This window comes from Populus alba, chromosome 3 (genome assembly GCF_005239225.2).
Source record: "Populus alba chromosome 3, ASM523922v2, whole genome shotgun sequence".
Lineage (NCBI taxonomy): Eukaryota > Viridiplantae > Streptophyta > Magnoliopsida > Malpighiales > Salicaceae > Populus > Populus alba.
This window is the reverse complement of record NC_133286.1, coordinates 17,037,420-17,052,510: the sequence shown is the minus strand read 5'-3', so window position 1 is coordinate 17,052,510 and position 15,091 is coordinate 17,037,420. Positions and strand designations below refer to the sequence as shown.

At 35.1% G+C, this 15,091-nt stretch overlaps 3 protein-coding genes across 3 annotated transcripts; 2 read left to right on the top strand and 1 right to left on the bottom strand.

The window, feature by feature from the left end:
- Positions 1-2,663: 2,663 nt before the first annotated feature.
- Positions 2,664-5,671, bottom strand: LOC118035233 (F-box protein CPR1). The gene is made up of 6 exons (XM_035040765.1): positions 5,557-5,671; positions 5,395-5,456; positions 3,471-4,455; positions 3,298-3,340; positions 2,775-2,834; positions 2,664-2,685 (listed from the first exon to the last, which is right to left on the bottom strand). The coding sequence occupies exons 1-6, from the start codon at positions 5,669-5,671 to the stop codon at positions 2,664-2,666; spliced, it is 1,287 nt and encodes a 428-aa protein (XP_034896656.1).
- A 735-nt stretch (positions 5,672-6,406) lies between these two features.
- Positions 6,407-10,088, top strand: LOC118034612 (uncharacterized). The gene is made up of 7 exons (XM_035039953.2): positions 6,407-6,719; positions 7,220-7,366; positions 7,496-7,594; positions 8,328-8,519; positions 8,703-8,822; positions 9,250-9,321; positions 9,680-10,088. Exons 1-7 carry the CDS (start codon positions 6,435-6,437, stop codon positions 9,902-9,904), a joined length of 1,140 nt encoding a protein of 379 aa, XP_034895844.1. The 5' UTR covers positions 6,407-6,434; the 3' UTR covers positions 9,905-10,088.
- A 2,047-nt stretch (positions 10,089-12,135) lies between these two features.
- Positions 12,136-13,510, top strand: LOC118034622 (uncharacterized). The gene has a single exon (XM_035039965.2). The coding sequence runs from the start codon at positions 12,246-12,248 to the stop codon at positions 13,284-13,286; it is 1,041 nt and encodes a 346-aa protein (XP_034895856.1). The 5' UTR covers positions 12,136-12,245; the 3' UTR covers positions 13,287-13,510.
- The last annotated feature ends 1,581 nt before the right edge of the window (positions 13,511-15,091 follow it).

Here is a 15,091-nt window from a genome sequence, read left to right as displayed (position 1 = left end):
TTTTTACATACTTGAATTTTATACAATTTTATTTTTGTTATTATTTTATTTTTTTGTTCAATAGATCTTTCTAAAAATTATTTTTTCTTATAAATTCTATTTTTATTGTAATTTGTTTATGAAAAACAAATTTTAAATTATAATTTAGAGTCACAGATTAGTTTTCTTATAAAATATTAAATGAACCCTCAATAAGACAATCACGTAGAAGAGAGAATCGAAAAAGAAAAGGAAAAGGAAGTTCGATCCAGGGGCAGTATTCTTCAAGAGAGAATGGAACCGTAACTGGCCTTTCCTCGATGGCATTGCCATCACTGGCACGCTCATCACCAAATTCTCTCTCAGCAAAAACAAACAACCCTTAATGTTGATCTTCAACAGTGCATTTGGTTTATAAAAACGACAAAACTATGAAAGGTAATTTTCCCAAATAAAAACCGTAAGAGATTATGTACTATAATCGATTTATCCAGCCGGCTGGTGTTCTTCCAATTTTTATTAATCGGGAGCTGAGCCTAACCACGCACTTTTACACAAAATTAATTTGACCAGTTATCCAAGGCACCGCAAAGCCATTGCAATGAGTTCAGCTATAACAATCACAATCACAATCACAAGAATTACATGATGATAAAAGGCCACGTTCATGCATGGTAGCATAAAAGACTTGTAATATGGGGATTAACTGGTTAGTCAGTCCGGGTTAACCCGCCAAACTTACATTTTAGATCATGAAATCGCGATAACTTAATAAAAAAAAAAAACTAAAAAAAACACAAAGCCAATTTAAAAAAAATATTCAAACATCGAAATCAAAAAAGAAAAAGAAATAAGCCAAAAAGAAAAGATGTCAATCGGTGACTCGGGTTATCAAACCAAAAATACCATGCATAAAAAAATTGCGAAGAACAATCCCCAAGAAATGAAATGCTTAAGGACAAAATTAGAAAAAAAAATCACAGAAAAAGATTCAAAATAAATAATAATAATAATTAAAATAATAAGAGTTAAAATTGAAAAAAAAAAAATGAGAGGGAAACAACAAATTTATGATGAAGAGATTAAATTGAAAAGAATAATAACTTTAATAAAAAGATAACAAAAAAAAATTAGGATCAAATTATAAAAAATAACATACCATAAATTTAGATTAAATGATAAAATTAAAAATCAATAAAACTTCTATAAAAATACCAAGAAAAAAAATCATAAATTTTAAATTGAAAAAAATAACAAATATTTAATTTTAGTGTGAGTGTATGAAAGTTAATGTAATTATACTATTATCAGTAAAACAAAAAGGAAGAGTAGATTAAATTACTTTTCAGGTGGATTACCCACCACCTGTATAGTTACTCTAATACATCCATACAAAAAATAATTATAATCCTTTCCTTGTAAAAATAAAAGTAAAGCTTATTGTTCAATTGAATTTTAACAATATCTGAAACAAATTCCTATGTGATCCCGACACAAATTTTTAACCATAACTTGAGTTTTGTTTGGTAGTTTTTATTTGAGAGAATCACAAAGATATTTGAAGTTATGATTTTTTATATAAATATTTAGTCATGAAAGAGTCTATTTAGAATCAACATAAATGTAAAATCAAATTAAATTTTATATATGATTTGAATTCAATTCATAACTTATTATAATTTTTATATTTAAAATAAAATATTAAATCTTATAAATGAACTCAATTATATTTTTAGAATATTTAATTATAAAATTGAATTAAATTAACAATCTTGACTATTTTATCTTTGATTTAGAATTACATTTGACATATTTTCAGTAAATAATTTGATATTAAGATCGGTGGTATTATGTGCAATGGCCTCCTCAAGTTTTCTAGTGTCTGAACTTACTATTCAGAGTAAAAACATGGTTTGTAGATTGAATGAAGAATCTGTTTCTCTTTTCTTGATCAGATTCAATGGAGAATCCCCTGAACAAGAGAAGGGAAGGGAAGAAGTCTCAAACTTTCAAGATATAACGAGGCAAAAAGAGAAAACGAGTTGCCATTTTAGAACTGATGTGAAAGAGTCTGTTGGAACTTCCAATGAAGAACAAGAAGAACAGGAACTGTAAGTGCCAAAAAAATAATGGTTCTCGGGGACACCGTTTACTATATGCTGACCATGTCCGGCGTTTCCAGGTTACAGGGAAGCTGCCCATATTTTAGGCAAATGTGGTTGTTGATTTAAAAAATTAAGTTTTTAAAAGGTGTGGTTAAAAAGCGTGCTTTGATTACCGACAATCCCTGCCATCAAATCCTTAACAACATCGACAGCCCAAAGCCGTAAATACTAACAGATAGTTCTGAGTAAAGTCACCTCACAACAAACCATAAATCTTCAGAATTTGCCAAAATTATAGAATGGTTTGATCTGTTCATGCCCAGAAACCTCCAAGAACAAGTAAGTGTGAAGAAACATTAACATATAAAACTGGTAGTTCTGAGTAAAGCCACCTCACAACAAACTATAAATCTTCAGAATTTGCCAAAATAATAGAATAGTTTGATCTGTTCATGTCCAGAAACCTCCAAGAACAAGTAAGTGTGAAGAAACATTAACATATAAAACTGATAGTTCGGAGTAAAGCCACCTCACAACAGACTATAAATCTTCAGAATTTGCCAAAATTATAGAATATTTTCATCTGTTCATGCCCAGAAACCTCCAAGAACAAGTAAATGTTAAGAAACAATAACACATAAAACTGATGTCTTTTATATATAGAATACTGTCTTCCTTTTCAAATACAACCTCTCAAGTGCCTCTTTTGTTCTTTTACTAAGCTCCACTAGTTGTTGCAGGTCCAGCAGCCTGCATAGAAGCAAGAAAACACCGATCAATACACAAGAGGGCCCTTTTCCCATTACATGGTCTCGAGAGCATGCTTGGATGTATATTAATTTCACCTATGGTAACAATCTTTTTGCAGAATATAGTGTCTTTCACCAAAATCTAGTGGATGAAGCGAATATCACAAAACAGACTAGTAGAGCATAAATAATCAACACTCTCGGCACAAAACAGGGAGAAGGAACTTGTAAAAAGTTTGAAATGCTTACCGATCGATTGACAGGGGATCATGAATGCATTGCAGATTAAAACAAAGCTAAACTAAAAAAAGGCCACGTTCATGAATGGTAACCGGTCACATGCACAAGGATGAATACAAGATGAACACGCGAGTAATTCAAGAACGAAGAAAATTTAAAGAGAAAACATCCCAATTCATATCAATCCCAAAGAACAGTTAAAGATATTAAGATATGATCCGTACCTTTTGCTACCGGGTCTAGTTTGATCTATCAAGTAAAGCGAGACTCTCAACAAAATAATCAGCGTAGTCATCAAGTAACACCTCCAGCCCCATATCATGAATTTCCCGTGTCTGAGGATCACATGAAACTAACTGAGAATTTGCATATCCTGCCATTAATATCTCTCCATTACTCCTAAAAACCACCGGCCTTGCTATATCGAGCATTTCAATCCGGTATTGTTTGTCCCATGATTCCCTCGCACCGTATTGGTTCATCAACCATACCTCACAAACATAATTTCCGCCATAATCCTTAAGGACATTGAAAGAAAGAGAGTCCTTGAACACTGAAATGGACATCGCCGCCATCCGTTCCGTCGGATCGAAACATTCAGGCAGCATTAACTCTCCGAATGAATTATTGCTTAAATCAAAGGATAGTGCCAGCATACCGTTATTTTCTCTAGGATGTAGAAGCCAGTGAATGACCCCATTTACAATGGCCGGATTGCCAAAGCCATGTAGGGTGATGCTGCGCAAAGTATCTTCATTCGCAAGACTACTGCTGACATCAGCGTTTTCATTCCAAGATCCTGAATTGAGCGAGTAAAATTGAAAAGCAAATGGACGCTCGTCCGCATATTCTGGGCCTTTTAGCCTCACAACCCTGGCAACCTTATAGTCGTCACTTTGTGCATCATAGCCAAGGCCCAATAAAGTCTTGTCAATGGCAGCCCATGAACTCGGAGCTGGAAGATCCAAAGTTTTTCTAATTGATGGGTTCCACAAGACGAGTCTTCTGCTGCTATCGATTTGGAGATATTGACTCGAAAGACATGCAACTCCATTACAACAGCCAATAAAATCAAAAAGACCAGCTTCATTTGGAATAGGAAACTCCAAACGTGAGCACATATCTACACGATCATTATCAAGATGCAAAGAGTAAGATACTACAGGATTTTCGGTTCGAAGGAGAAGCAGTTGCTTGGCTTTGTCCAGATGGTTCTTCATGAATCCAGGGCTAGTAATGAGGGAGTTCCATGATTTTGATGCACACCTGAATCTCAATATAGATTTGACGGGTAATTTTAAGAGAATCTGCATCACCATATCTTTCGTAATAGAATCCTTCGGCATTCCTGTCATCTTGATGTCTATCTTGGAAGGCAGTTGCTGTTCAGAGAAAAGGGTTACAAAATTGTGAGATAGAAAGAGAGAGAAGTTTTTAAGAAAGAAAATTTAGGGTAAGCTTGTTTAAATATAAGAAAAATACTCTAATTAGTAAAATCTTAATTAAATTAAAAATTCTAATCTAAATAGAAAAAAAAAATCCAAATATAATAAGAATTTAAGTTTTGTTCAGTTTCAATAACAGTGTAAATTAATCCAATACATTGATTTTGTAAAGAAGATATACAGTTTATTTCGACTATATCAAAACTCTAATAAAATTATACTTGTAAACCAAAAATAACTCAATTGAGTACGGTAAAAATTTTATTTATCATTCTTCTTCTTCTTACTACTGTGAATTAACTATAATTTCTTATACCTCATGGCAAGAGGTCCATTGGATTCGAAACTCTAAAACATGCAAACTATTATTATTGAATTTGGATTTTACGTTATTAATTCAATAATCTTGTAGTCATATAATAACGGCAGAGTTCTATTCATATCCAAATAATTAAAAAAAAAACACAATTAACTAATTTTAATCGCATGACAATTAATCTATTAGTCAATAAAAATTAAAAAAAGCAAATAACATGAAAATTAGTCTAATCTTCTCTCTCCCCTCCCGTAATTCCACCAACAAACAAAACCCCATAAATATCACACTCACCACAGTCACAGTCCAGACTTCAAGGTTCAATCCTAAGAGGGTGTTTGGGAGTGTGGTAGCTGTTGCTTTTCAAATAGCTTTTCGTGCCGAAAAGTATGCCAATAATGTTTTTTTATTTTTTAAAAATCATTTTTGATATCAGCACATCAAAACGATCCAGAAAGTACAAACCGAACTCAATTTTAGCAAAAAAAAAAAAAAAAATTTGAAATTGGGCAAAAAGCCGTTTGGACCGCAGTACCAAACGGCCCGTTAATTTCGCTAACCTCAAAATCACCACCGCCGTGCCAACCCTCACGGGGCCTCACCCAGCTCCGCCACCTCTTCCCTCGCATTTTTAAATAACCAAAAACCCACAACAAAATCCCTAATTTCCCCCTCTCATAATCAAATACCCCCTCAATTTCAAAACCCTAAAAACCCCTAACTCTCAATCAAAGCTAAATCCTCCTCCTCGTCCAATCCCTCCATCGTCAATGGCGCCTCTGCCTCCTCCGCGCCCGATTCCCTAAAATCACGCCTCCAAAACTTTAACAACCACATTATTATTTTTAGAGAAAAAAAGTTACATTAAACTCCCTTTAAAAACAAAACCTTATGGACACTAATATCACTCCTTTTGATGTCTTGAATGTCGAAACCTTTTCTTTCGTAAATATTTTTGAATGAATCTCTCTCTCTCTTCTTTTAACTTTTAAGGATTGAAACAAAAAACATAATAAAATTTTGGACCAAAATGTAAAATTCAAAAATAATATGGACCATACGATGAATAAACTGAAAACTATAACAATCAAATTATCTGTTTTCGCCAATATCAAAACAGGTTTGTTTGTTTGGTTATTTTTTTAAATTTGGTCCTTCTTTTTAAATTTATATGTATAATTACAAATAAATTTTTATTTGGTAGAAAATTGCTCTCCAATTCATTACTAAAATATCCCTTACACTTTACATGTATAGAAAAACATAAATCAAAAGACATCTCAACATGTAATATAACTTGAAAGGATGAAGTTGCAATTAAAAAGGTTGAATAACTACAATTAAAAAAATGATTATTGTTCTTGTAAACAGCAATATTACCCTAGTTCTTTTAGTGTTTGTAGTAATGGTGACGGGGTTGGAGAAACAGTAATATCAACCCATTAATATGACTGGCTTGGAGTAAAAAGTGAGAATGCTCACAATGGAAGGGTCAATGTGACAAAAAAAAAAAATGAAAGTAGAGGTGCATTTCGTGATTTTCAACCTCTTATAACAAAAGTGTGTGGAGCACTTGACCTTAGAAAATCTTGAGAGGGACATGTTGGCACTGACAAGAGGGTTTAATCTCAACTGGAAGCTATTCTCCAACTCCAACCTCTCTAAAACCCTAATTCCTTCTCTCATTACACTCCCTCTCATGGCAGCCACGCGTCCTTCAGTTTCTTCTCCTACTTACTCCACTGGATCTCCTGTTAACGTGCCCCTAAAGCACGTGGGCACACACAATGGCAGCTTTCACTGTGACGAGGCTCTTGGCTGCTTCATGATTCGCCTCACTAGCAAGTATTCCAATGCTGAAATTGTACGAAGCCGCGACCCGCAGGTAATAATAAAGCAAACCCATATATTTTTTCCGATGGTTTGATGCTCTACACCCTGTAAAGATTCAAAATTTGGGGGTTTAGAGCAGGGAAGGTTTAAAAATTTGACGGTTTTGTTTTTGTCAGTACTGCAAACCCAATTTCTGTTATGTTGCCTAGAAATAATAGATCCTAAAGTAATTGAAACCTTGGGGGGGTGTAGAGTAGGTAAATATGAGAATTTAAAGCGTGGTTTTGTTAGTGTTTTGGAGGATTTTGGAATTTACTTGTATCTTTTTCTCATTTGAATTTGCTAGTCGTGCTAAAAAAATGCAGAATGATGTGCTGGAAGGTGAGCATTGTTTTATGAGAATGGGAGTTTGCATATGGGGATTGTGTGATTTAAAGTTTTCTAGTTACTCTTTGCATGTAGATTTATTGTCAGCTAATAACAGAGCTTGAGCTTGTAGTTTGGTTGTGTTTTTATGTAGGCCACGTGTGAATTGATTTGGGGCTGTTTCAGGTATTGGAGGGTCTTGATGCCGTGCTTGATGTTGGAGGCGTGTATGATCCAAGTCGTGACCGGTATGATCACCATCAAAAGGGTTTTGGGGAGGTTTTTGGACATGGGTTCTCTACCAAGCTTAGCAGTGCTGGACTTGTGTATAAGGTATTCATTTGTTTATTTGCAAATGAATGCATGTAGTGTGGAATTTAATAGAAGTTCTGTGTACAATTAAACTATGGCAGTTTAACTATTTTCTTGATTATCAATCTGATTTTTACTTTCTTTCTTTAGCACTTTGGAAAGGAGATTATAGCCAAGGAGCTTCAAGTGGATGAAGGTCATCCAGATGTGCACCGCTTGTTCTTGGCTGTTTACAAGAGCTTTATGGAGGTGCTAACTTCTTCATATGCTTGAGAAATTTAGGTTACAATCCGTATTAATATAATGGATGGTGTTCAGAACTGTTTTTTGAGATCTTGCTTTGTGCACCAAAGATTCTACTTATGCTCTTTGCCAAAAAAAACCATGGGTTATATCAGTATCCTATACTATACTTCTTATTTTGATCACATCAAAGTTTTCAAAAGATGATGCTGCATTTTTCAATGTTATTTTAGATAACTTTGGGCATGAACATCTATGTGTGGATGTTTAGGTTTGCAAACAAATATAAGATGAACCACTCATGAACTTAGGAAGTATAATCATGTCTTCTGGATAAAAGAATTCTGCATGAAGCTTCAGCATCAATTGAAACACCATGAAATGTATTGGTGGTGCTATGTGGAAAGTTGGGTTGGGCTGGTCCCATTCTAACATTGATATTGTGTGAACTCAACAGTCCTCATTTCCTTTGTCTACAGTTTTATGATTGTTATTTGTTATGCCTGTAATCTTTTAACTAGTGTGATTACCAGAGCTTTTTTGGTTTTCCACACCATTCCTGGTTTCTTTCAATTGCATTGAATTACCACAGGACCAGCCTGTCATGTTTCCTGATGTCTTCATAACCTGAAAGTTTTGATTCAATCTGGATGCTTGTTTCTGTTGCTCATCTTGTTTGGCAGTGGTTAACTTATTTTTTGTTATATCATTCAAGAAATCCTTGTTTTATTTGCTGCAGGCAATCGATGCCATTGACAATGGAATCAATCAATATGATACAGACCAGCCTCCAAAATATGTGAATAACACACATTTGTCTTCAAGAGTTGGGAAATTCAATTTGGATTGGACAGATCCTGATCAATCACCTAAGAAGGAGAATGAGGCATTTGAACGAGCAATGGCTCTCGCTGGCAGTGAGTTTTTAGATGTGAGTTTTTACTTTGTTTCAAGAGTTAGGTTTTTCAACAAACTCTTCAATAGCCTTTTTTTTTTCGCTACTATTCATTTCCTTTTTCCTCCATTAGCAGTCTATGCTGTGAGAATAAAGGGTTTTGACATGCATTTCCTGTTATTCATAACCTTATAGTCACTGACCATATCTTATTTACAGAATGTTCGCTTTCATGCAAAATCTTGGTTACCAGCTCGATCAATTGTAATGGAATGTCTCACAACTAGATTTGATGTTGATCCTAGTGGTGAAATTATGGTCTTGAAAACATTTTGCCCTGTAAGTTAATATGTGCACATGTTCTTGCACTTATGTTGACTTCTGTTATTCTAGTGATACCTTTTGTCTTTATGTGCTTCACTGCTGTGTATATGTTACAAATGATACTGGTTTCACTATTGCCTTTGTGTATCATGATGGGATTGGTAGTGCTTTGATAATTGCTTGAAACCTGCATATTCAACCCTCAAACCTCGAAAAATGAAAGAAGAAGAAGAGAAAAATAGTTTGCATTTATGCAATAGAAATAATTGGCTGCTATATGTAGTTCTTTAAGTTGGCACAATTCTCTCATGTGATGGTACTATCATCTTGCTTTAGGAACTTATTTTTGTCTGACCATGTCTTCTACTTCATGGATGAAAAAAAAGATGCAGCTATAAACTCTAATTTCCAGAGAATTCTGATTGCATTTTGTATCTTACAGTGGAAACTTCACTTGTTTGAGCTTGAGGGTGAACTGAAGATTGATCCTTTGGTTAAATATGTTCTCTATCAGGTACGTTATGCTTATGCATAGCTTTGTTGGTTTCATTTTCAGATTATTATCTTCTGTTTAAAATGAAGAACCATTCTTTGCAGTCCCTATCATTAGAATATATGACACGCGAATGAAATTTCAAGGGTGGTTTTCTCTTGTTGGTGTTTTAGCATGTGTAGATTGAGGTTAATGAAACTCTCAGATGTGTTTGGTTCCTTGACCTTAGGGTGAGAAGCTACTATATAAATCACCAATCCCCAACCCTAACACACATAACAAAGTAAAAATAAAGGAAAAAATAGAGGTTGTCCAGGTCTAGCTGTAAGTTTATGCCTGTGAAATTTCAGAATACTTGTGATAATTTAATATTTTGCAGGATGACAGGAGCAAACAGTGGCGAGTGCAGGCAGTTGCAAAATCACCTGACAGTTTTGAGAGCCGGAAGCCTCTCCCAGCTCAGTGGCGAGGTCTGAGGGATGATGACCTGTCGAGGGAGTCTCAAATCCCTGGTGGTGTTTTTGTCCACATGAGTGGGTTCATTGGTGGGAATCAAAGCTTTGAGGGGGCTCTGGCCATGGCAGGAGCTGCATTGAAACTTTAAAACACAGAAGAGTGGTTTTATAAAAAATTAGAGACATCACTTAATTCTAGCAAAGATATAAACTCGTTAATTGTCTTCATATTTGAAATCTTGTCTCTGATTTTAGTTGGCTTTCACCAATATAGGAACCCATGTTATTTTATTAGCACAATTTATTTCACAAGTTTTGCTACTCTATTCTCAACACTTCTCTATTCGTTTCCAATAGCACACAATTTGCTGCTGTCTGTGTGTGAATGTTCCACCGTCCAAAATATTGCAACAAGGAAGCCACATGGTCAACGGGGGTTTCTTTTTCCTGAATCATAATACATTTCCTCCAGGTGCGAATTTGAACATGAAGGTGTTAGGATTTCTACTGTGGATTTGTTTAGCTGAAGTATTTTAATTAAAAACCACGGCTACTCCAAACATAACATAAAGCAATCTTTAGTTAAACAAGGCTACTATTAACCTAAGAAAATCGTTTCCATGTTAAGTAATCTTCCACCACAAAATACATCAAATTCATTCGATAAGATAGCGACACTTTTCTGCACCATCTCGAGAAATAAACTCTTGCATTAGAAGATGGAAGAAATTACTTTCGAAGGAGTAGATCATGTAATGAAACAACTTTTCTGCACCATTACGTGAAATAAACTTGCATTGGGTGATTGTTTAAAAATTTAACTCTAGCTTACAAGATTCACTCGAGAATACTAGTTTTTTTTTTTTTTTTTTTTTATTATCTAGCATTGGCTTTATTTGAAATTTATCTATCTTTCAAAATAACAAGGTCTTGGACAAGTTCCACGGATACTCCACATGACATGAACAACCATAGTTATACAAAAACTACCTCTAACGTAAGAACAGCCTTCAACATGAAGAGGAAAAACAATCGCCTGTTAAATGGCTACTCTTCCACCACAAAATATGTTGCTTAATTGGTATCAATCAATGCCAAAGCGGCACAAAGGACAAGATGAGCTGTCGTCGAACCACCTGCGAGCGCAACCTGGATGATAGATGTGCGAACATGGCTGCTCAAGTGCCGGTTCTTCACCTCCCAAGCTTTCCAAACAAATGTTGCACTGTTCCATTGAACTGCTTTCCAGCCTGATTCCTTTCATTACCTGGCCAGATGAAAAATCAACTCTAGCTCCTCTCTCCATGAGTCTACCCACATAGCCTGCTATAATATGCGTGACTATTCCTGGATTGTATTGTAGCCACATATCAACTTTAATTTCAACAACAACAGGCACTATGCTCCGACGATTAAAACTAGCATCAAAAGCCATCAACACAATCTCGGAGGAGAATCTGTTAGTAATATCCTCAATCCCTTGATCCACAGGCACGCAAAAGACTTCGAGAGCTTGGTTAAAGAAGCGTTCTGCCTTGTCATGGGAGAGAAACTGGTGCTGTGGACAGTACAACGTGGTAGATATTTGCCCTATTTTAACTGGTTCAAGGAGTTTGCATATCCGTGTTTCTACACCTGCAAAACGCTGGAGTTTTCTTGTCGGATACAACACATTGATCGAATGATTAACACAGAATTTGATCAAGAAAGCTGAAGGCCATGGGGGTGTTTGGTTAACTGGCAAGATGCTCTCATCTTCTTGAATTTCTAATTCAATACGAGGAACAAAAGACATTATTTAGTTCACCTCTCTCTCAATGATACTTCTTGATAATAATCACAATTCACAGCAAATACTCTCTCCCTCTCTCTACTTCCACCAGGGATTCGATAATCTTGGAGAAGACACTAGAAGCCTTGTTTATACTTTTTCTTTGCAGTGTCCGAGTTTCATTCGGATTTGCAGGTGCCCTAGTTTGATAATGATTTGCTGTTTTCATAAATTGAAATTCTCCTGTAACCATATTAATGAGATCTTCTTGAAAAAAATCAAGAAATATAATTACAAGATAGAAATTCTAAACAAAGATATCTTTATTATTTTTAATGTGTCATAAACTCAATCTTTTTTTATATCAATCATTCTTTTATGTATATATATATTTTAAATAACTCAATTGAGTACGGTAAATTTTTTATTTATCATTCTTTTTTTCTCCTTACTACTGTGAATTAACTATAATTTCTTTTATCTCATGGCAAGAGGTCCGTTGGATTCGAAACTCTAAAACATGCAAACTATTATTATTGAATTTGGTTTTTACGTTATTAATTAAATAATCTTGTAGTCATATAATAACAGCAGAGTTCTATTCATATCCAAACAACTAAAAAGTAAAAACCCCATAAATATCACAATCACCACGGTCACAATCCAGACGTAAAAGTTCAATCCTTTCTAGTTTCGCTAACCTCAAAATCACCACCGCCATGCCAGCCCTCACCCACCTCGCCACCTCCGCCACCTCTTCCCTCGCATTTTTAAATAACCAAAAACCCACAACAAAATCCCTAATTCCCCCCTCTAATTTAATCAAATACTCCCTCAATTTCAAAACCCTAGAACCCCCTAAACTCTCAATCAAAGCTAAATCCTCCTCCACTTCCAATCCCTCCATCGTCAATGGCGCCTCTGCCTCCTCCGCGCCCGATTCCCTAAAATCACGCCTCCAAAACGGCGAAACTCTCTATGGAATCTTCCTCCTCAGCTTCTCCCCAACCATTGCCGAGATCGCTGGCCTCGCCGGTTATGACTTCGCCGTCGTGGACATGGAACACGGTCCTGGTGGCATCACCGACGCTCTCCACTGCCTACGTGCTCTCACCGCGACTCGAACTCCGGCGATACTACGGCTGCCGGAGAGTTCTCCAACTTGGGCCAAAAAAGCCCTCGATCTAGGCCCGCAAGGGATCATGCTTCCGATGATTGAAAGCCCTAAAATGGCTAAGAAAGCGGTGTCGTATTGCAGATTTCCACCCGAGGGTATTCGCGGATCGGCTCATACGGTAGTGAGGGCATCTGATTACGGAATCGATGAAGGGTATTTGAGTAATTACGCTGAGGAGCTATTGATCATGTGTCAGGTAGAGAGCGAGGAAGGTGTGAAAAGGGCAGAGGAAATCTCAGCCGTGGATGGGGTTGATTGTGTGCAAATGGGACCGTTGGATTTGAGTGCTAGCATGGGGTATTTGTGGGACCCTGGGCACAAGAAGGTTAGAGAGATGATGAAGGTGTCTGAGAAGGGAGTTTTGAAAGGCGGGGCCTATTTGGGTGGTTTTGCTATGCCACATGATGGACCCATTGATCTTAAGGCACGTGGATATCATATGGTGTCTGGAACAGCTGATGTGGGGCTATTTAGAAGTGCTGCTGTTGATGACGTGAGGAAGTTCAAAATGAGTTTGATTCAAGGGTCTGATGACGAGGCGGAGGATGGTAAAGATGGTGATGATAAGTACTGGAGTGAGTGAGAAAAACAATTTTTTTTTAATTTCGAAAATAATAATTGATGCTTTTAGTTGTTTTCTTCTTTCCGTAAAATGTATTGAGTTGGGTTTTTTCCCCTTAATTTTGTTTAGAATTTTGATAGGAGATGGGATTATCAATTAGTCACTTGTGTTTGCCAAATCCCAACTTCAATTGATGTTTGAATGTGATGGACAAGTGGATTTTTAAAAATTAGTTTTGAGCCAAAGTTTTTTTTGAGAAGGCATTGTGATAACCCGATAACAGATGGATGGATTTCACGTTCATACTCCACATCCTTATATTTAAAGATCTAGCTCGTTTCAAGCCAAACGCAGAGCCCAAAGTGGATATAAATTTAGAGAGTTGTTAGAACTCATGTTTTTCCGACCTGTTATGCTCAATATTTTCAGGTTAAGCTAATGCACTGAGCAGCGGGTTGCAAGATTTAGTTATGCATTGTGCATTGTGCCTAAGTGGTAATGGGTTTGGAGAGCTATGAAATTCAATATTTTTGGATTTGGCTATTTGTTGAGTTTAAGTAAATATGAATCTGGCAAGTTGTTAGATTAAATGTTTTTGGATTCAGCTACGTGCTAAGTCCAATCAAACATCAGTCTGGCAAGTTATTAGATTTAACATCCTTTTGTTTAATTATGCATTGAGCTCAAGTAAATATGAATCTGTCAAGTTGTTAAATCAAACGCTTTTGAATTCAGCTACATGTTGAGTCCAATTAAATATCAATTTGGCAAGCTGTTAGACTTAATATTCTTGTTAGTTATGCATTAAGCTCAAGCCGACTTGGATCTAACAAGTTGCTACACCTAAAGACTTAAGAATCAACTATGCATTGAGCTTATGCATTGAGTATAAGCAAACATAAGCCCAGGGAGTTGCTAAATACGATATTCTTAAGCTTAGCTCAAGCAAACATGAGATTTGACAAGCTGCTAAACTTAAAATCGTGGGGTTCAATTATGTTCGAAGCCTAAGCATATATGGATTTGTCGATTATTATAGATCTAATGTTGGGGTATAAGGCTTTATTTATTTATTTATTCTTATGATTTTTAATATAAAATTGTTAATGTTTAGGGTATTCATCTCCCTACATCTCTAGATGTATAAAAACATTATAAGAACCTATTATATTTTTGTTGTCATTAATATTTTGTAAGAGATATTTGTTTCTCATTTAATGTTGTATAAAAAATATTTATTTTTTATTAATACTATCAAGAAAAAATAACTCTTCAACACCTCAACTTTAATAAAATGACAAGGTTCATGTTTATTAATATAATCTAAACCACCTCAGTAAAGAATTCATAAACTATATTATTTAAATATTTATACTTTTAAATGTAATAGCATTTATCATATTAAAACAAGAAAAAAAACACTTCTATTCTTGAAATTTTAAGTTTATTATTTTATTTATTACAATCTCTTACTTCAAAGATAATGATTTTATTATCTTAGAGTCTCTAAACCCCATTATAAGAAATTAATTTGTAGATATTAGATATTTTATTATCAACCATTACTTCTTGAGATTTAAAAAATATAATATTATTATTTACTATCCAAACACTAAATAATTTCATTTATTAGCATATTAAATTTAAAAACATGTTTTATATTATTGCCTATACCTATGGAACATTCCTCCTACTCAAAAAGGTATCAAAACAAAATTTTATATACATACACGGATGAATGAGATGGAGACCCATCCTCATTGCATATAAATTATCATCATCGTTAAAGCTAGAAGTCATTTCTCATTGCTACAAAAATGCTGCAA